Raw genomic sequence first — 23,449 nt, 5'->3', positions numbered from 1 at the left:
AGTACAATAAACCTCATTTCAAGGCAGAAACATTACTGTGTCCAACAGTTATTACATATATCAAACTGAAATAGCTGTTGCAAAAACACCAATTTTTATAAAACATTAAGCTTAAGATTAATAGGGGTGCCCAAACTTTTTCATATAACTGTATTTGTTTAGCTTGATCCAAAGTTTAAAAAACATTTATTTCTTTTTTGATTTATTATTAAAATACATTTTGGCATAGTAAAACTGTCACCAATGCGTTTCAAATGCTAAATGTGTTCTTAATCCTGGTGTTACAATTGTGGTTGACTGTGAACTACATATCATATTATTGTTTAATGGCATGAGGGCAGATATATAACCAATTATTAAAAAGCAGACCATGCTTGTACTATGGACTTATAGACATTGTATTTGTGCTGTTTTGCTGTCATGTATTATATTCGTTATTCGTTGCGATGCTGATATGGCTAAAAACCACACCAAAATAACTGAATCAAGGTCTATATTCAATTTAGGATTTTTTGATCACATGTAGTGATGATTGAGCATGCTCGTTGCTTGAGATTTAAGAGCATGCTCGGACGAGCACCTATTATCTTCAGCGTGCTTGGGCGTTAAGTTTTCGTCGCTCCGTGAACATGATTTGCGACAGTTTGACAGCTTTAATACATGTGAGGAATGCCTGTTTTTCCAGCATTCCTCACATGAACATGTAGAGTCGCAAATCATGTTCACGGAGCGACGAAAACTTAAAGCCCGAGCACGCTGAAGATAATAGGTGCTCACCCGAGCATGCTCGTAAATCTCGAGCAACAAGCATGCTCGATCATCACTAATCACATCTCAATCATGCCAGATATTTTGATGAGGGAGTGGTATCCACACGAGAGGTGTGTTACTTGTTTGGGAAAGGTATTTAGTTTAGTGAAAGCAAATTACTATCGTAACATAACAATTAATAACACTTGCAGTATTTGAAACAAATTGGTGACAGTTTTACCACACTAAAATTCATTTTAAGAATATATTAAAAAAGAAGTGAGTTTTTTTAACTTTGGCTTATCCTGGACAAATGCTTATCATTCCCAGTATATGCAAATATCCAGCAATGTCGAAATCTCGGACTCTTACAATAACAGTTGTGCGCGCATGTATTTTTTACTACATATGTTGTGCTTAACATGAGCAAAATTGATAATTAAATAGAAAAAATGTTTACCTTGTTTTTTTTCTGGTGTATTTTGATTGACTGCTGAAATTCCCAGCCATTCTAAAATTATACTTGAAATTTCTGAGGAACTCTCAATTTCCTGATATTCCTGTGGGGTTGAAAATGTGATTTGCTTTTACTGGCTAGTACAAGGTGTAGAGCAAGCGTCTTGTGGCCTCCACCATGACAAGGAATTACTGTAAGCGGCCTTCATCAGAACCAATTCTCTCATTAAATAACTAAAAATATGCCATAAATATATATTGAATCAAGCTGTATATACATTCATGACCGAAAGTGTTGGCAACCTTGAAATTGTTCCAGAAAATGAAGTATTCCTCTCAGAAAATTATGTTTTGTTATACACACGTTTATTTCCAGTGTGTGTATTGGAACAACACAAAGAAACTAAGAAAAAAAGGCAAATTGGACAGAATTTCACACAAAACCCCAAAATTGTCCGGAGAAAATTGTTGGCACCTTTCAAAAATTATGGGTAAACAACTTTGTTTCAAGCATGTGATGCTCATTCAAACTCACCTGTGGCAAATAACAGGCGTGGATGTGAACGGCAGAGAAAAATTGGTGAAAGATTGCAATGCAGGATAGTCCAGATGGTGGATAAGCAGCCCATATTAAGTTTAAAAAAGTATTCAGGCTGTCTTGCAGGCCCTGAGCATGTAGGACAGCCGGAATTTCTTTGAAACTTGAGCGCGAACTAAATGTCGACATTTGAATGAAATGAAACGCTATGGCAGGAGATCAAGGAGGACCCCAATGCTGACACAAGAACGTATAAAAAGCTAGACTGCAGATTACCAACATCTTTAAAACGGCAACCTGCCCACCAAGTTTTTCAAGCTGAAGAAGGTCTGTTTCCTGAAGCATCTTCTCCGGCATTTGTACTGTTGGTTTTGCGGCATAATCACCGCTGGCATTTGACTTTTATGATTTACACTATAAACAGTGAGTTGCTTCTAAACAGACTCTGCCCAAAGAATGAACAGGTTAATTTTTTTGCCGCTTTGAAGCCTGTTTAAAGAAGTGACAAAAGATGGAAAATAAGCACAGCAAGTTGTTTTGACATTACTGTGCATTATGTTCATTCTTTGTGGTGATTTTTTTTAGCGATTTTCTGGGTAGGTTATAGGAGGAATACACCTGAAAAAGACATTGTGCGCACATACCTTTATCCAACCACAAACCAAAGAGGATATGCATACATTTGACTACACATAGAAATCAATGACATTTTTTAAATACCATAGTGAAGTAATGTGGTTAGGATGCAAATATCACCCATTGCAAAGATGTTAGCATATCTGACAATGCTGATAAATACAGATGATATATATTGCTTGGTTCAGTTAATTTTATAGCAATAAATATATTACATTACCTTTTTTAACATTAGGCTGTGAAAATGATGTGGGGGTATATATTTTTCTAGAACACTCTCATGGAGAACTTCATTAGTTGCATTTTGCAGAAGGACCGATTTCTGAACGAGATTATCCTGATTTAATTTCCTTTCGTCTGATAACTAAAAAGAATCCAGAGATGTCATCAACTCAAACAAACAAAGATGTGCCAAGTTTATAGAGGATTTATCATGCCTTATCCAATATTCATGGAAATATTAATTTATCCGTCTTCTGTGTAGTCCTGTGCATGAAGTCTGTATGACAGAGTCCTGTGCATGGAGTCAGCCAGGGAACCTCAATGACCACTAGAAACAGTGTCCTGAGCTCCCTGTTCCTCCCTATTATATAACCTATAATTACCAACATTTTTGAAGACAAAATTGGGAAACTTAAAAAAAAGGTTCTGAAACACTCTTTTTTGGGCCGAGATAACCTAAACTTTGCCCCTTTTGTGCTCTAGTTAGCAGGACTATCTGGTCAAAATCAGGACTGGTTTAATTAAGCAGCTGTATTGAGCTGTGTTGAGTATTTGCATTGCCATGCTCTTTAAAACAGATCTGTCACTGCATGTCGCAATACAAATGGTATACATTAACCCCTTAAGCCCCGCGGGTGGTTTGCACGTTAATGACCGGGCCAATTTTTACAATTCTGACCACTGTCACTTTATGAGGTAATTACTCTGGAACGCTTCAACGGATCCCCCTGATTCTGAGATTGTTTTTTCGTGACATATTGTACTTCATGATTGTGGAAAAATTTCTTCGATATCACTTGCGTTTATTTGTGAAAAAAATGGAAATTTGGCGAAAATTTTGAAAATTTTGCGATTTTCAAAATTTGAATTTTTAAGCCCTGAAATCAGAGCGATATGTCACACAAAAGAGTTAATAAATAACATTTCCCACATGTCTACTTTACATCAGCACAATTTTGGAACCAAAATTTTTTTTTGTTAGGGAGCTATAAGGGTTAAAAGTTGACCAGCGATTTCTCATTTTTCCAACAAAATTTATAAAACCATTTTTTTAGGGACCACATCACATTTGAAGTCACTTTGAGAGGTCTTTATGACAGAAAATACCCAAAAGTGACACCATTCTAAAAACTGCACCCCTCAAGGTGCTCAAAACCACATTCAAGAACTTTATTAACCCTTCAGGTGCTTCACAGGAATTTTTTGAATGTGGAAGAAAAAAATGAACATTTAACTTTTTTCACAAAAATGTTACTTTAGACCCAATTTTTTTTATTTTCACAGGGATAACAAGAAAAAATGGACCCCAAAATTTGTTGTGCAATTTCCCCTGGGCACGCAGATACCCAATATTTGGGGAAGAAACACTGTTTGGGCGCACGGCAGGGCTCGGAAGGGAAGGAGCGCCATTTGACTTTTTGATTGTAAAATTTGCTTGAATAATTAGCGGACACCATGTTCTGTTTGGAGAGCCCCTGTGTGCCCAAACTTTGGAGCTCCCCCACAAGTGACCCCATTTTGGAAACTAGACCCCCCAAGGCACCTTTCTAGATGCATAGTGAGCACTTGGAACCCCCAGGTGCTTCACAAATTGATTCGTAAAAATGAAAAAGTGAAAAAAAAAACACTTTTTCATTTTTACAAATCAATTTGTGAAGCACCTAGGGGTTCCAAGTGCTCACTATGCATCTAGATAGGTGCCTTGGGGGGTCTAGTTTCCAAAATGGGGTCACTTGTGCGGGAGCTCCAATGTTTGGGCACACAGGGACTCTCTAAATGCAACATGGTATCCGCTAACAAATTGAATGGAAAATCGGCTCAAATTGTTAGCGGACACCACATTGCGTTTGGAGAGCCCCTCTGTGCCCAAACTTTGGAGCTTCCCCACAAGTGACCCCATTTTGGAAACTAGACCCCCCAAGGCACCTTTCTAGATGCATAGTGAGCACTTGGAACCCCCAGGTGCTTCACAAATTGATTCGTAAAAATGAAAAAGTGAAAAAAAAAACACTTTTTCATTTTTACGAATCAATTTGTGAAGCACCTAGGGGTTCCAAGTGCTCACTATGCATCTAGATAGGTGCCTTGGGGGGTCTAGTTTCCAAAATGGGGTCACTTGTGGGGGAGCTCCAATGTTTGGGCACACAGGGACTCTCTAAATGCAACATGGTATCCGCTAACAAATTGAATGGAAAATCGGCTCAAATTGTTAGCGGACACCACATTGCGTTTGGAGAGCCCCTCTGTGCCCAAACTTTGGAGCTCCCCCACAAGTGACCCCATTTTGGAAACTAGACCCCCCAAGGCACCTTTCTAGATGCATAGTGAGCACTTGGAACCCCCAGGTGCTTCACAAATTGATTCGTAAAAATGAAAAAGTGAAAAAACACTTTTTCATTTTTACGAATCAATTTGTGAAGCACCTAGGGGTTCCAAGTGCTCACTATGCATCTAGATAGGTGCCTTGGGGGGTCTAGTTTCCAAAATGGGGTCACTTGTGGGGGAGCTCCAATGTTTGGGCACACAGGGACTCTCTAAATGCAACATGGTATCCGCTAACAAATTGAATGGAAAATCGGCTCAAATTGTTAGCGGACACCACATTGCGTTTGGAGAGCCCCTCTGTGCCCAAACTTTGGAGCTCCCCCACAAGTGACCCCATTTTGGAAACTAGACCCCCCAAGGCACCTTTCTAGATGCATAGTGAGCACTTGGAACCCCCAGGTGCTTCACAAATTGATTCGCAATAATGAAAAAGTGAAAAAAAAAACACTTTTTCATTTTTATGAATCAATTTGTGAAGCACCTGGGGTTCCAAGTGCTCACTGTGCATCTAGATAGGTGCCTTGGGGGGTCTAGTTTCCAAAATGGGGTCACTTGTGGGGGAGCTCCAATGTTTGGGCACACAGGGACTCTCCAAATGCAACATGATATCCGCTAACAATTTGAGCCGACAATTTGTTAGCGGATATCATGTTGCATTTGGAGAGTCCCTGTGTGCCCAAACATTGGAGCTCCCCCACAAGTGACCCCATTTTGGAAACTAGACCCCCCAAGGCACCTTTCTAGATGCATGGTGAGCACTTGGAACCCCAGGTGCTTCACAAATTGATTCATAAAAATGAAAAAGTGTTTTTTTTTTCACTTTTTCATTTTTACGAATCAATTTGTGAAGCACCTGGGGGTTCCAAGTGCTTACTATGCATCTAGATAGGTGCCTTGGGGGGTCTAGTTTCCAAAATGGGGTCACTTGTGGGGGAGCTCCAAAGTTTGGGCACAGAGGGGCTCTCCAAACGCAATGTGGTGTCCGCTAACAATTTGAGCCGATTTTCCATTCAATTTGTTAGCGGATACCATATTGCATTTAGAGAGTCCCTGTGTGCCCAAACATTGGAGCTCCCCCACAAGTGACCCCATTTTGGAAACTAGACCCCCCAAGGCACCTTTCTAGATGCATAGTGAGCACTTGGAACCCCAGGTGCTTCACAAATTGATTCATAAAAATGAAAAAGTGTTTTTTTTTTCACTTTTTCATTTTTACGAATCAATTTGTGAAGCACCTGGGGGTTCCAAGTGCTTACTATGCATCTAGATAGGTGCCTTGGGGGGTCTAGTTTCCAAAATGGGGTCACTTGTGGGGGAGCTCCAATGTTTGGGCACACAGGGGCTCTCCAAACGCAACATGGCGTCCGCTAACAATTTGAGCCGATTTTCCATTCAATTTGTTAGCGGACACCATGTCGCGTTTGGAGAGCCCGTGATGTGCCTAAACAGTGGAGCTCCCCCACAAGTGTCCCCATTTTGGAAACTATACCCCTCAAGGATTTTATTAAGGTCTATAGTGAACATTTTGAACCCAGAGGTACGGCACAGAATTTGTTTACATTAGGTCATCATATTGAATAAGTTGTCATTATTCTTGAGCGCAAGTGCTCGCTACGTGAGTTTGCATCGGGTACTCAGGTATGCACCATGTACAGCGTGTGCTTGAGTGACATGCTCGTGTCCCTGCTCCGCATGTTTCACGGTTATTAGGCACCCAAAAAAAAACATGCGGGGATCGCTCGTGCATGGCAGGCAATCCCCGTAAAGTTTTTTGGCCGCGAAGCATATGGGGCAGAGACTCGAGCATGTCACTCAAATACCCACGATACTCAATGCATACCAGAGCACCCGATGCAAACTCAAGTAGCGAGCACTTGCTCTCAACACTAGTCACCATATCGTCATCTTTTTTTCTTACTTTTGAAAAAAATCCCAACCCCAGCCCTAGCCCTAGCACAACCCTAGCCCTAGCACAACCCTAGCCCTAGCACAACCCTAGCCCCAGCACAACCCTAGCCCCAGCACAACCCTAGCCCCAGCACAACCCTAGCCCCAAACCCAGCCCTAACCCTAGCCCAAGAGTTTATTTTTGACGCCGTTCCTTGTGCGGTATAAGTGATTAGACGACTTTATTCTTCGGGTCGGTGTGATTACAGCAATGCCAGAATCATATGGGGTTTTTATGACTGACAGCTGTCACACACTAAAAGACGCATTTTTTGTAAAATCTAGTTTTTGCATCGCCATATTTTGAGAGCTATAATTTTTCCAGATTTTGGCAGACAGTCATGTGACGGCTCGTTTTTTGTGGGATGACTTGACGTTGTTATTGGTGCCATTTTCAGGCACGTGACATTTTTTGATCGCTTTCTATTCCGATTTTTGTGAGGCAGAATAAACAAAAACCAACAATTCAGGAATTGTTTTTTTTTTTTTTTTTTATTCTGTTCCGCGTGTGGTAAAATTGATGAGGTAGCTTTATTCTTCGGGTCAGTACGTTTACAGCGGTACCACATTTGTATAATTTTTCTATGTTTTGGCGCTTATACACAATAAAAGCTATTTTATAGAAAAAAATATTTTTTAGCATCGCTTTATTCTGAGAGCTGAAACTTTTTTATTTTTCGGCTGATGGAGCTGTATGGCGGCTTGTTTTTTGTGGGAAGAGATGACGTTTTCAGCGGTATCATTTTTATTTATATGCGTCTTTTTGATCGCGTGTTATTCCACTTTTTGTTTGGCGGTATGGTGATAAAGCATTGTTTTTTGCTGCGTTTTTTTTTTTTTACTGTGTTCACTGAAGGGGTTAACTAGTGGGACAGTTTTATAGGTCAGACTGTTCCGGACGCGGCGATACCAAATATGTGTACTTTTATTTTTTTATTTTTTTTTTTTATAATAATATTTATTGATGGGTACATTATATTTTTATTTTTGGTGTATTATTTTTTTTATTTTTTTACAATATTTTTGCACATTTTTTTTTTTTTTTTCCACTTTCAGACAGTTTGTACACCTTATTACTTTGTCCCACTCTGGGACTTTCACTTTTTTTTTTCTGATCGCCTGCACGGCATAGGAATGGAGCACCATCCCTATGCCATGCAGGCTGTCAGAAGTGCACAGTGTTAAGATTGCTTGGAGATGCACTGCGCATGTCCAAGCAATCTTCCTGCTCTCTGGTGACCCGGATGTTGTCATGACGACATTGGGTCGTCATGGCAACACCCGGGAAGCCGCTGCAGTCTGCGCTGGAAGCCGGAAGAGGAGGTGAGTATCGCCGATCACCTCCCCTTGCCCCCGCAATGCCGCGATCGATTTCGATCGACTTCGATCGCAGCATAGCGGGGGTTAATGTGCTGGGAGCGGTGCAGGACCGCTCCCTGCACATAGTACCGGTTGTCAGCTGTGACAATCAGCTGACACCCGGCGGCGATCGCGCCCGCACAGCCTGTGTGCACGCGCGATCGCCATGACGTACTAATACGGGTCTGGCTCTTAAGTCCCAGGGCACAGACGCGTATTAGTACGTCAAATGTTATTAAGGGGTTAATAACCCCTTCCCGGACGAGAAATTTTCGGTTATTACGCTTTCGTTTTTTACTCCCTTTCTTTCAAGAGCTATATCTTTTTTATTTTTCTGGAGACATAGCTCTATGAGGGCTTGTGATTTGCTGAATGAGTTGTAATTAAAAAAAACCTTAATTCTGCAATAGTTTTTTTGGGGTTTTGTTTTTACAGTGTTCATTATGCGGTAAAAATTACCCAGTAACATGATTCACTAGGTCAGTACACTTACTTATAGTGCTACCAACTTCTATTATAGTGATATCAACTTCTATAAACGTCTATAGTTTATTTTTTTTTAAGTGTAGAAAAAAATATGGAAGTTTGTAAAAAAACAAAAAAATTTAAGTTTTGTTACCATGTTTCAAGACCTGTAACGTTTTCATTTTTACATCAATGGAGCTGTGTAAGGCCTTTTTTTTTGCGTGGCGAGTTTTTTTTTATAAGATTTGGGGGGAGATATTAAAATTTTATAATTTCTTATTGCATTTTTTGGCATAGCTGCAGCAATTCTGGCATTTCACTTTTTTTTTCTTTGCTAAAGATGAGCGAACATGTTTGGAAAAGGTTTGTTTTTTTCAAAATAGGCACGAACATTGCACATTCGGATTTGTGATCGCACACCCAAGCGTTTTTACTCAAAATCGGCAAAATTTGGCCAAAGTGCGGGAAATGATTGCGTTTCCACTGGTGTACATTTTAGGACATTGGCTAGGATAGTGGTGTTGTATGATGAGCGGGAGGGACGTGCTTGATGAGGGGAGGGGATGGGGAGAGGTCAGAGTAGCGGCGGACTGTTAATCTTAATTTTTTTTTCTTAACTTAATGTGTGGAGATTCCGGCAAGCCAATCAGGGCGCAGGAACCATCCACAATGTCCAGACACAAGGGCTTGTGTCACTGGCTGCTGAAGTCACATGTCCCTCTCCATATAAAGAGCAGACATGTTGTTTTAGCATCATTTTGTCAGTGTAACAGCCACCATCATTGTGCCAAGTGTTCTCACACAGGTCTCCAGCAGCAGAACCTCCACTTATTTACCTACTCCAGTCGAGGTGAGTGAGATCCCGTCAGCTGTTACGAAAGTGGATATGCCTGCTGTTTTTGTTTGACCGAGCACACCACATCTTTCTCAATCTATCGTAACATCTCTGCCTGCACCTCACTCACAGTTCAGCAGTTTGTCCGGTTCACCTTACTCCACCCTCTCTCAGCACTGCAGCCAGCCGTTGATCCTGTAGTTGCGGTCACGTAAGAGAGTGCTTCCTCCTACAGATGCCAAAGCTAAGCGCTTGAACTCCTCCATCTCCAATCTGTTGGCCATGAAAATGCTGCCTTTCCGCCTGGTGGATACAGATGGTTTCCGAAAGCTAATGGCCATCGCTGTCCCCCAGTACCAGTTGCCCAGTCACCATTACTTCTCTAAGAAAGCTGTGCCTGCGTTACACCAGCATGTCACAGACAACATCACCCGTTCCTTGAAAAAATCAATGTCTGCCAGGGTGCATTTCCCCACTGACACCTGGACAAGCATGGCCAGGGGCGTTACATTTTGCTGACTGGGCACTGGGTGACTCTGGTGGCTGTGTGGGCAGGCGGGGAAGGGGCTGCTCCACAAGTCTTGGAATTCCCAAGGCTTGCGGGACAAACGTCTGTATCTAACACTTACTCCACTACTTCTGCCTCCTCTACCTTAAGCCTCCACCTTAATAAGGCACATGTTCCAACAGTGCAAAGAGAACCCCCCCACCTCCCTACAGCGCAATCAGGGCCCACCGCAATCAGGCAGTGTTAAAATTAAAATGCCTTGGAGATCGCAGTCACACAGATCAAGAGTTGTGGACAGCTATCCAGGCCGAGATTGAGCAATGGCTGTCTCCATTGAACCTGGAGCCAGTGGAGGCTGTGTGTGATAACGGTGCGGCCCTACCAACCTTGCCTTGCAAGGTTCACATCCTCAACCTGTTGATACAGCAATTTGTCCGCCAATATCCCGGCCTGGATGTGTTGCTGCAGAAAGCACGGTCACTGTGTGCTCACTTCCACCGTTTGCACACCGCAGGTCATCGACTTGCATTGATACAGAGGTCTTTGGCCATACCAGTTAACTGGTTGATATGCAATGTGCCGAACAGTGGAATTCCACTCTGCACATGTTGCAGCGACTGTGGCAGCAGCAACCAGCCCTGACACAGTATCTCATGTCATATAGCCTGGGCCAATGCAGTACGGATGTGGTTCAAATCACGTTTGCGGATTGGGCACAGATTAAGGACCTCTGCACCATTCTGCACAGTTTCGAAATGGCTACTAAGATTGTTAGCGCTGACGATGCCATCCTCACCATCACTACTCTGGTCATCTATATGCTGGAGTACACTTTGAATAGTCTGCAGGAGTAGGTGGTGGTCCTAGAGGAAGAGGAGGATGCGGAAGGGATAAAAATGTCTCTAAATTCCACACTGTTGTCACACAGGCAGGTGCCAAGGGAGGGTAGATTACAGCGATCGAGGGGGATCATGATAACAGACAAACTGTTAGTGAAGGTGCAGGAGCATAGGAACAAATGGAGAACGGGGAGGAAGAGGTGATGGGCGACCAACAATCTCTGTTGTCCATGGTTGGTGGGAGGAGACGGAAGAAGCAAGCATCAATGTTACCCAGCCACCAACACACCATGGGCTTGGACCTCATGGAAGAGCCCGACAACAGAGCGCCTTCTTGCTGCACTATCTGCAACATGATCCCCGTATTTTTAAGATTCGAAATAGTGGGTTGCCACTCTGTTAGATCCATGGTATAAGAGTAAATTTTGCAAGATGTCTCCCTCCCTGGAAACAGACCCGCACATGCTGGAGTATCGAAACATGCTTTTAGACAACTTTAAGAGAGGGTTTCCTCAAGACAGTAGTGAGGCGCTATAGGCTTCCAACGTCAATTCATCAACACAAAAACACCAGCAGCAGTGTAAGTGTCAGAAGCAATTTCTGTGAGTTGTTTCACACATTTTTTAGACTAGCTGGTGCACCAGCACAAAAAACTAGAAGTCTATCACGTAGTGAACAACTGGAGAGGATGGTGCATGAGTATTTTGAGTCAAATATTAATACCATCAGGGAGGGTTTGGACCCTTTTACAGTTTGGTCTTCAAAAATGGAAGAGTGGCCTGAGCTTGCCTGTCACGCTTTGGAGGCTTTATCATGCCCGGCAGCCAGCGTTCTCTCAGAACGTGTCTTCAGCGCTGCTGGTGGTGTTCTGACGGATAAGTGCATCCGGCTGTCCCCTGAAAGTGTAGACCACCTAACTTTCATAAAGATGAACAAGTCATGGATCTCCAAGGACTTTTGCACCCCAATCACAGACTGTGCAGACTAGGCCATGGTGTAGTTTTTAGTGTGCTGCATTGATCTCACGTTATTGCAGTCTGTGACATCTTTGTCGTGGCTTCTGTGCCTACTGTTGCTGCTGATGTTACCAATAATTGTGTGTTTCCTGTAGTGGAAGGGGTGTCATTCCCCATTATACTTTTTCTACTCTAGTGAAATTGATACAACTTTGGTGGTGTCTGCCCCTATTTTTTTGAAATGTGGAGACTCCTGATTGGGTCTCCATCTGGTGGGTTGGATGTAGTGGAAGCGGTGTCAGTCCCCATTATACTATTTCTATTCTAGTGAAATTGATGCCACTTTAGTGGTGTGTGGCAATAATTTTTTGAAATGTGGAGACTACAAGTTGCATGTGTGTTGCTTGTAGCAGTAGGGCTCCCAGACCGGCAGGCCTGCACTTACTTTCAGTAAACTACCTGTGTTACTATCCTTACATTTTTCTAGCAATAGTAGTCTACAAAACTTATATTTGTGTCACCTGAATGTGGATGAGCAGAAAAGCAGCTTGAGCTGTTGCATGTGGTATCAGGGCTCCCAACACAGCAGACCTACACCGATCCCTCACCCACATCGTCTTAATTTGAAGTTAAATTCAAAGCTGTAAATTCTGGCCCAGAACATGATACCTCATGCATGGCCCATGGCTGACTGCTGCTGTGCTATTATAAAATTTGTACTGTGGGTCAATTGATGCCACTTTTCCTGGTGTCTGTCTCTAATTTGAGCTGTTTTGGCAGCTTTTGGGCCCCTCTGAAGGTGTTGTTTATAAGTTTGGTTTTGCCTCCCATTAAATGCAATCGGATTTGGATATGTTCGACAAACCGTCGACGAACTGTACGGCAAATATCGGGAAATGCGCCGAGCAGAAACAAACCGAACTTTAAAAGGTTCACTCATCTCTACTCTTTACAGCGTATATTGATCAGGTGAATTAATTTTACGTTTTGATAGATAGGACTTTTACGGATGCAGCAATAATTCATATGTTTATTTTTAATGGAGGTGTAAAGGTGTTTGATTCCAATTTTTATTTGATTTATATTTTATATACTCTATATATTTTTTGTACCCTTGAACCTGCAATTGGCTGATTAATAATACTATATTACCATAGTATTACATTATATAGTAAAAATCATGGTCCACTACAAAGGCCAGCCATAGGATAGTCTTCACAGGAGTACCACCATGGCAGGCACAAAGACCTTCAGCAGTCCCATGGTGCTTTAAATGCTGCTGTCATAGATTGATAGAGGTATTGAGAGGGTTTGGAGCAGCGAGCAGAACTCACCTCTGCTCACTGCTGTAAGAGGCAGATACCAGCTATGTAACAAAGTTGAAAACTACTTTTGAAGCACAGTGCAAAGCTCAGAAGGGAAGAAGCGTCATACTGGAGTTCAGATTTTTCTGGAATGGTTTGAGGGTGCTATGTCACATTGGCAGAGCCACTGTGGTGTCAGAACAGCAGAAACTTTCCATAAGTGACGTCATTTTACAGGCTACACCACTCAATGAATTCATCTAGGCATGTTGACAGTACATGTGCCTCACAGAAATTCATACCATTGGGCAATGAAGAAAGAATAATTACATTTTCACCATTAAAATGTTGTTTTAGCCCAAATTTTTTATTTTTATAAGGGATAATAGGAAAAAATGGAACTCGGTTTGTTGTGCAACTTCTCCTGAGTGCGCCAATACCCTACATGTAATCGGGAACTACTTTTGAGGCACAGTGCAAAACTCAGAAGGGAAGGTTCGCCATAATTTAGTGCAGATTTTAAAGTCATGGTTTGCGGGGGCCATGACCCACTGGAAGAATGGGCTTTGAGGGGCCTATGTATTGGAAGCTCCCCAAAAGTGATACCATTTTAAAAAGCACACTCATCAAATACTTTAAAACTGTTGTCGGGAATTTTTTTTAAGTGAAATGAATTTTTTTTTTTACATTTTACCTCTAATATCTCGATTTAACCTCAAATTTCTCACTTTTGCTAGAGGTAACACCAAGAAATGGACCCCACAGTTTGTTAAACACTTTCTTATAAGTGCCCCAAATTTAGTTAAAAAGATATTTTTGGACAAACTGCAGGGCTCGGAGCGGTAGGAGCAATGTTTGAATTTTGGAACACAAATTGGCTGAAAGAGATGGAGGGCACCATGTCGCATTTGCAGTGCCCCTTCAGTGCCTAAACAGCAGAAACCTCTCACAACTGGCACCATTTTGGAAACTACACCCTTCAAGGATTTTATCCAGGAGTAGTGAGCATTTAGAACCCACAGGTACGAGACAGAATTTGATAACATTAGGTAGTCATATTTAAAAAATTATTTTTTCTCACATAAATCTTGATTTAGCCCCAAATTTCTCACTTTCGTAAGAGGTAACATTAAAAAGTAGACCCCACAGTTTGTTACCCACTTTACGAAAGCGGCGATACCCCACATGTAGTCAAAAAGTTCTGTTTGCACAAACGTCAGGGTTCAGACGGTAAGGAGCAATGTTTGAATTTTGGTACACAAATTGGCTGAAATAGATTGCGGGTGACATGTCCCATTTGCAGGGCCCCTAAAGCGCTCAAACTGCAGAAATCCCACCACAACTGACCCCATTTTGAAAAGTACACCTCTCAAGGATTTTATCCAGAATTTGATAACATTAGGTTGTCATATTGAACATGACATCATTAAAGTTGAGAGCAAGTACTCGCTACTCGAGTTTGCATCGGGTGCTTGGGTATGCACCGAGTATTGCGGGTGCTCGAGTGAAATGCTCGAGTCCCTGCCCCGCATGTTTCGTGCCTGTTAGACACCCCAAAAAAATATGCAGGGATTGTTCATGTATGGCAAGGAATCCCAGCATGTTTTTTGGCTGTCTAACAGCCGCGAAACATCTGGGGCGGAGACTCAAGCATGTAACTTGAGCACCTGCAATACTTGGCACCTAACCGAGCACCCCGATGAAAACTCACTTGCGCTCAACACTAGTCGTCATATTGTCATCAATTTTTGCTTTACTTTTAAAAACCACAACCCCAACCCCTAACCCCAACCCTTGGCAAAGAATTAAAGAAATAAAATTTATAAAATGAAAAAAAAAAAAATATGACTAATGGAGTGACACAGGGGGGTGACATACTAATTATTGGCTTTTGATCACTGTGATAGGGTTTATCACAGTGATCAAAAGGAGCCAATAGGAAAAATCCCTGCTGTTGCTAAGTGCTGGCTCGCAGATATCGGCGGGCGCACTGCGCATTGCATCGGCTATTTTTTCAGGAAGAGGAGGCGGAGGGCCGCGAGACGGAGCAGGAGAGCTCGATGGATGGCGAAGGTATCGGGGGGCTGGGTTTGGTGACATAATTTCTCTCTTCTCTGTCATGTACAGTGGGAAAATAAGTATTTGATACACTGACGGTTTTGCTAATTTTTCCACCTACAAAGAATGGAGACATTTGTAATTTTTATCATAGGTACACTTCAACTGTGAGAGTCAGAATCTAAAAATAAAAAACAGAAAATTACATTATAAAATAATTACATTGCATTTTATTGCATGAAATAAGTATTTGATCACCTACTAACCAGCAAGAATTCTGGCTCTGACAATCCAGTTAGTTTTTCTTTAAGAAGCCCTTTTATTCTGCACTCATTACCTATATTAATAGTACCTGTTTGAACTCATTACCTGTATAAAAGACACCTGTCCACACACTCAATTAATCACATTCCAACCTCTCCACCATGACAAAGACCAAAGAGCTGTCTAAGGACACCAGGGTCAAAATTGTAGACCTGCACAAGGCTGGGATGGGCTACAGGACAATAGGCAAGCAGCTTGTTGAGAAGGCAACAACTGTTGTCACAATTATTAGAAAATGGAAGAAACACAAAATGACTGTCATTCTTCCTTGGTCTGGGGTCAGCAGATCTGTATAAAGGAGTGGGCCAAAATCTCTGCTGAAGTGTGTGCAAACTTGTTCAAAAACTACAGGAAACGTCTGACCTCCGTAATTGCAAACAAATATTAAGTTCTGATTTTCTATTGTATCAAAGACTTATTTCATGCATTAAAATGTAATTTAATTATGTAAAAATCATACAATGTGATGTTCTGGTTTTTATTTTTAGATTCTGTCTCTCACAGTTGAAGTGTACCTACGATAAAATTACAAACCTCTCCATTCTTTGTAGGTGGGAAAACCTGCAAAATCGGGAGTGTATCAAATACTTATTTTCCCCAACTGTATGTAGTTTGCATTAAGTCTCCAAGCCTTATTTGAAAATTTTAAATGAAGGCGTTACCAGTGTGAGACATGTAACTATCACAGAACAGTAGAACTGAACTTTGTCTTATAACAAACACATTTCCTAAAACTTTCACACCTCTGCTGTATTGCAACAATATTGCAGCGCTCTCTGCCTGTGAGATGGAAGCTGGAGCTGAGAGGAACCTGCAGATATGTCAGGTATAATCACACACAGTGACATCAGGAGAACAGAGAGCGGCCATTACATATCACATTGGTAACTCCCCCTTCATGTAAAATAAACCTTGGAGGCAGATTCTCATGCAGATCAGTGTCCAGCCCATAGCCAGGAAGAGCTCATTTATATATAAGAAAAACATGCATTCTCTGGAATAAGACATCGGATTACAGATATCAAGGTATCACTTTATTCAGCTTCCTATGACCTACATGCCCATATAGACGGCTTAGGGGGGGTTGTTCCCACTGACAAATTCCCTTTAACAAAAATCCAATGTATCCAACATGAGGAAATAAAAACACTTATTTTATCATTATTCATTGAAAAGAATCCACAATGGTTCATGTGGTTTAATCTGAGAGATTCTTTACGTGTTTCAAGTGCTGGCTGCACTCTTACACATAGCAACCTTAAATATATGAGACATAAACATAACTTAGAGAGACATATTAGATCAATTTAGGAAAACCAATGTGAAGTTGTACTACCTCAGCATGCAAGGCTCTCATGTATCCCGGTAGGTTCTGTCGACTTTTTTGGCTTCGAATCTTGGAGAGTGAACATTTCTGCATAATCTCACTGCTGCTCCTGGACCCCACTCGAACAATGTTACACTTCAAATACTTGAGTATCCCTTTAAATATAAAAGTAAACAGGTAATAGCTCACAACTTATTCTGTGATATTATTAATTTTAAATATTGTTTTTACGATATTCTTCTTGGGAAAATGTAAAGCTTAAAATATTTGATCGCTAAAGGCAATAAATATATATACCTAAAGCTTACCTCCAGGTACAACTACATTTTGACATATTATGGCCCTTACTAGTATAAGAAATATAGTTTATTATTACAGATCATGGAGAACAGCAAAATTTACCTTCCAGAAACTGATCAAGGGCATGGTTAGTGTAACACACAACCAGTATTGGATTATTCCCCTGTTTCCAAAGGCTAGAGTTATTGAGTAGCGCATACAGAATTTTCAGCCCCACATAGGTTTTACCTGAAAATGAAATAAATATGCAAAGGAAATAGGCATTATAAGCGAATAAACTCTGCAATGAAATCTAATTCTTATAAAGTAAAGTTCCTATCTGTACAGATTGTTACACACCTCATTCAGTAAAGAACAGTGGCAGAAATTTCTACACTAACGCTGCCAATTTTGAAAATATATCCTTTATGTACAATAAAAAAAGGAGGAAATGGGGAAAAAAATAGAGTTATTGTTCTGGCACTGCAGATTAAAAGAGGCACAAAAGTAAAATCTAAGTGGTGGAAATGTATTAAACTAAAAAAGTTAAAAACAATGCATACACTTATGGACAATAATGAAAATCAGACATTACTTTTGAATTGTGGTTCAACAGAAAAATAAATAAAATCTAATGATACTGTAGACATCATCAGCTACCTTGACTATAGAAATGCTCACTATCCACCCTGCGTTGAAGGCCCAGAATGCGTTGCCTACGCTCTGGGCATTCCGAATGTGAGTAACAGTGGCAGCGTAGGCTGTCTCCCTGGGGAATAACAACACTGTACCACCATCCCGACAGGCTGTGGATACCACTTTCCCACCATCCTGACAGGCTGTGGGCAACACTTTCACATCACCCTGACAGGCTATGAATAACACTTTCCCACCATCCTGAGAGGCTGTGGGTAATGCTTTCCCACCATCCTGACAAGCTGTGGGTACCACTTTCCCATCACTCTGACAGCCTGAGGGTAACACTTTCTCACCACCCTGACAGACTATGAATAACACTTTCCCACCATCCTGAGAGGCTGTGGGTAATGCTTTCCCACCATTCTGACAAGCTGTGGGTACCACTTTCTCGCCACCCTGACAGGCTGGGGATAACACAGTCCCACCATCCTGACACCCTGGGAATAACACTTTCCCATCATCCTGACAGGCTGTGGGTGACACTTTCTCATCATCCTGACAGGCTGTAGGTACCAATTTCTCACCCTATAATACCCCAGAAGCAGTGATAATCATGGTGCAGCTATCACTGGCCATGTCACAGTCTGTTGTGACACTGGCCAGCTGCACGTGGCCACCTTCCTCATAGTCCATGTGCCTGTCCTCATTGCCCTTAGCACAGATTCTCACTCCTTTGAGGGGATCCTCAGAAATATCACCTCACAGCGTCACATGGTTCTCATGTTCAATGAAACACATCATCATCATGCACAACATTGATATCCACATTATCAACATTTGTATTACATGAAGCACCTGATCTAGGAGGGGTGTCAGGAACATATTGGGCGACCACCCATCCCAGATCGATCCGCAATAAAATATTTGTGGGGAGGTTCTCGGACAACCCCACTTCCCTCAACCTCCTCCTGGCACCCCAGTCTAAGAAAATCCGGATTATCGGTAAAGGTTGGTGAACACCCCCAATCCTAGTGACAGTCAGGGTCTTCCCAGGGATAAGGCCTTTAGGGGACCCCAATTCAGGGTGGATGAGGGTTAGTTCTGCACCGGTGTCCTTCAGCCCCACAGTAACAGTGTCGCCCACAGTTACGGTTGCAAATTTTCACAGTCACTCGCAACTGCCCCATCCACAAAATGAACTGCCACGTTAGGCCTCTGGGCCTCAAATGTGGGGTTCCTTTTCTCCCTCTCTGTGAATGTGATGCTGATTTAGCCAGTCTGGTTGCAGCTAAAACAGCGGCGGGAATCAGATGCAGGCCAGGTGCTGTAAGATGGCGCGAGACCCCCCTAGCAGAAGAAGGGTTGTGGTTGTCGGCCGATTTCCGCACCTCAGGTGTATGGTTGGCCGTATAGGTTTTGGCAATCCGTGCTGCCATGGCAGCCTCTTTTGGCTCCCATTCCATCACGAACTGTTGCACCTCCACAGAGCAAAAATTCAGAAATTGTTTTTTCACCATCAGGTGCTTCACTTTCACGAAGATGGTAGTCAATAGTCCCTGGATCCACTGCTCGAAGTTGGCTCTAAGCCCATCCACAACATCACCACAGAAGTTGCTAAGTCCACGTTGGAGGGCCCGGAACATTTTGTGGTTGAGTTCCGGAGTCAGATGATATTTCCTTATCAGGGCCTGTTTGGTAGCCTCATTGTCTCCATCTTGTTCTCGAGGGAGAACGGCAAACACCTCTAAAGCTTTGCCTCATAGCCCTGGGGTTAAGTATCGAGCCCACTAGTCAGCTTCTATTGTCTGCAGGCCTTTTCAAATCCGGAATGTGTCCAAATCAGTGTGCTTTTCCATGACAGGAAAATGCTCGGGACGGGGTTTAAAGGTGTTAACAGCATTACACTCACTGCTCGGTGGGGTAGATTGCTGCATCTTGAGTAGGGCTAATGCCAGCTGGTAATCTCTCTCAGCTTGTCGCTCCGCAGCCTCTTGCTGGGCCTGTCGTTCAGCGGCGTCTCGCTGGGACTGTCGCTCTGCAAACTCACACTCTGCTTGGCGTTCTTGCACCTGCATTTGAGAGTTACATCCTCCCTTTTGCTGCAGAATGAGTGGCAAGCAAGAGTTCATTCCACTCTGGGAGCTATGGTTGCTGCTGGCCCTTCTGATTCGGACAGTTCTGTAACAAGATTCGCAACTGGGTATCTTGTTGCTTCACTGGTCTTGAGCTATGGTGCCACAATGTGTTGGTGCCTGGCATCGTCCTCAACTAAAGCACAGATCAACATCTCTTTGATTTTGTCTGTACCATTGAGACCTCGCTCCTCACACAGACAGATCAGCACAGCTTTCTCGGCTTCTTATAAGTGGCTATCATCTTTGCAGTCACTCGTCAAATAAAAGATAGAACAGAAAAACAAGAGGGGGGAGGCGTGTAACTGAACAACAAAAAAGAAGCGGGAACCACCCCAATACCAATGGAGATCAACCCAAAGCATATAAAAATATAATATGAAACAACAAGAAAAGACGGGGGATCTCACAAAAGCTATAGTAGCAAATATTGAATTTTATTGATACAAAGACAACAAAGCAATCTAAAAACAATTAAAACAGCCCGAAGGCAAATAGTACTGGGCCAGGCAACAAGGTTGAAGTCATGGCTCTAACCAAGTCCACAAAAATTGTAAATAGCAGGGTGAACAAATGAAAATTCAACCACTAAACATCCACAGGTCCAATGGGAATTTGCCTACAGATTAAAAAGGCATTCAGAGGTGACTGTCTTATGGTACAATAAAGTGGTTAAATAAACTATACATAAAATTCAATTGGTTATACAGATATATGTCCAAGACAAGTTTAAATTCCGTAAAGTGCAAATGCATATGGATATAGCCCACCAACCCATGTTAAATAGAGAAAGGAAACGTCAGAGCTCCTTAGTAAACAATAGAATACTTGTAACCTGCGGTACCATAATTCAAAATCCCAGAATGGGAACTTTCCCATGCCTCCAATGCAGGCAGTGTAGCAATGTCCTGAAAGGCAGTACAATACATCATCCTTACACGGGAAAGCAATACAACATCAAGGGCTACTACACTTGTGAAAGCTCTTACGTGATATATTTGATCAAATGCCCATGCAGTATGATATACATAGGGGAAACCACGCAACCCATCAGGGACAGAATCTCAAAGCATAAGTCTACAATACGGTGCAAAAATCTACTACTACCCATCCCCCACCACTTCATAAATAACGGACATAATATCTCCCAACTGAGATTTCAGGTTCTGGAACAAGTTCAAAAACCGCGACGTGGGGGTGACCGCATCCGCCTCCTCAAACAGAGGGAGGCGCATTGGATTCACAAACTAGAGTCACTTTCCCCTAAAGGACTCAACAGGGAATATGACCTTCTCTCCTTTATCTAATCAGGATTTGACTACTAACACTGCAAGGGGCTTTTTTTGACCTCTTTAATGGTCTCTTATTCGTGCATTAATGGCAGAGGTATGCATGTAGAATGTAATATACATATGTGTAGGTAAACTACCATACTTTAATTTCGTATCGAGCCGCCATCGTAGTGATGTTACACATAAGATATCCAATGCACACTGTTTCTGCATATACTGTATATCACACGTATATATTTACATGTTTTAACCACATGTTCAGCCACCTCAAGGTGATATTTCACATAAATGCACTCGATCCTTGTATTTATTGTATATATTGCATATGCCGTATTGTCACCATGTTTTAGAACCCATTATGAGGCACTGTCATTGTAGTGCCATGTATGAGATTCAATGATGCTGATCTCTGTTATTTCTGTTACAGATGTTCCATCTCCCTGGTCCCCTCCTCAGCCTCCTCTCCTTACCATTTGGTTGTTAGATAAAACAACACTGTAGTCCAGGAAGTATACTATCAATCCTCATAGCGCAGATTACCTCTTCCTGCCCGCTGGAGCGCAAGCACCACAGCCTTGGAACGCAAACATCACGGAGGAACGTCACTTCCGGTGACGTCATCCAACTTCCGGTTTCGCACTTCCTGTCTCCACGTACAGCGTTCATACACGCGGCAATTGCCCCCTATTTAAAGGACCCCTCCGCACGTATCAGGCCACAACAACAAGCGGTGGACACCGCGTTGTGAAGCCTGCCAGGTCCCATATACTAAGGTAATATCTTCAGTTGTTCCTATGCTCCAGGTGCCACATAGTATGCTCATCTATGTTGAATCTATTTTCTTACCCCCAAGTGGTCCTTAACAGTTGCTTCCCATAGGATTGTCTTATTGAACATCCAAACCCCCAAACTATACTGAAATATCGGTAGGTCTCGCTGCCCTAGTTCCATTTTAGTATAGATAACCATCCGCTTTCCTACTGAGGCCCTTCCCCCTCCCCCCACCCAATTATTCCTTTTGTTTTATCCCCGTTGTGTCTTCCCTCCCTCTCTGCTATCCCTGTTCATGGGGTACATTATGCAATTGAAATTGACAATTGTAAATTGTAATACTGTTATGCCTTTGTATTCACGTTGTTCTACATTTTTGCAGTTAACTGATGAAGGTCACTGCGACCGAAACATTGTTAACTGATGAAGGTCACTGCGACCGAAACGTTTTATGTTCACTAATGGACTGCAAATAAAATTTCACTGCTTTGAATATTTCAGTGCCAAGGCTATTTTTGTATGTTAGTGGGTTCGGCCCCTACTTGTGCACCATTACACAGCAGTGCAGCGATTTTTTTGTATTGACGTGTAGTGACAAGGCATAGCCTGATTCAAAACCTGCACAGTGGGACCGGGAGAAAGTACTGATTCCCTAGGGGTGTAACTGCTACACGTACAGTAATGTTCCAGGTGTGATTAAACACGGAGTCTGATCCTAAAAACTCTGCACAGAATCCTTGCAGGGACCATGCCAATTTTTAGTGACAGGAATGATTGCTCAAACCGGATTACTATCCCACCGCTTGTCACCAATTGTTAGGGGAATAGCCAGGAGATGCCGCAGATATCCCACCGCTTGTCACCTATTGTAAGGGGAACAGCTGGGAGATCCCGCAGTTATCCCACTGCTGTCACCAATTGTCAGGACAACAGCTGGGGGATCACGCAGATATCCCCCCGCGGATACCAATTTCTCACGAACAGCACTTCGCTGCCTCCAACGTCAGGACAATTACACAATTGACTTAAGTTTGATAGATGAGGCCACGGTTGCTTTCCCTACTAGGCCAATAATTGAGGAACTAACAGTGAACATATAGTATACAGGGGGTGAGATAAGTATTGAACACGTCACCGATTTTCTAAGCAAATATATTTCTAAACGTGCTACTGACATGAAATTCTCACCAGATGTCGGTAACAACCCATCCAATCCACACAGGCAAATAAATCAAACCATAGGTGTCCATAAATTAAGTTATGTGTAATAATGAGAAATGACACAGGGAAAAAGTTTTGAACACATGAAGAAAGACAGGTGCAAAAAGCCATGGGAAGTCATGACACCAGCTGAAGTCTATGAGTAATTATAAAGCAATCCTGCCACTTAGTGAAAAATAATATCAGCTGGTTCAACAGATGACCTATAAAAAGGTGTATCATTACCAAGGAGCCTGTAATGCACACGCCCGGACTGACTGGCGTGT

General features: G+C 42.3%; 1 protein-coding gene across 26 annotated transcripts in view; it reads right to left on the bottom strand.

The window, feature by feature from the left end:
- Positions 1–23,449, bottom strand: part of LOC141265438 (NFX1-type zinc finger-containing protein 1-like) — a 391,532-nt gene that overhangs the window by 103,409 nt on the left and 264,674 nt on the right. For all 26 annotated transcript variants that reach the window (XM_073678542.1, XM_073678541.1, XM_073678522.1 and 23 more), the window contains 4 exons: positions 17,252–17,377; positions 16,859–17,004; positions 2,601–2,744; positions 1,211–1,310 (listed from right to left, as the gene is read on the bottom strand). In XM_073678542.1, coding sequence (XP_073534643.1) covers positions 1,211–1,310; positions 2,601–2,744; positions 16,859–17,004; positions 17,252–17,377 — 516 coding nt within the window. The remainder of the gene's footprint in view (positions 1–1,210; positions 1,311–2,600; positions 2,745–16,858; positions 17,005–17,251; positions 17,378–23,449) is intronic.

This window comes from Phyllobates terribilis, unplaced genomic scaffold (genome assembly GCF_046119375.1).
Source record: "Phyllobates terribilis strain yellow unplaced genomic scaffold, ASM4611937v1 Scaffold_4__5_contigs__length_816908805, whole genome shotgun sequence".
Taxonomy (NCBI): Eukaryota; Metazoa; Chordata; class Amphibia; order Anura; family Dendrobatidae; genus Phyllobates; species Phyllobates terribilis.
This window is presented reverse-complemented; position numbering and strand designations above follow the sequence as displayed.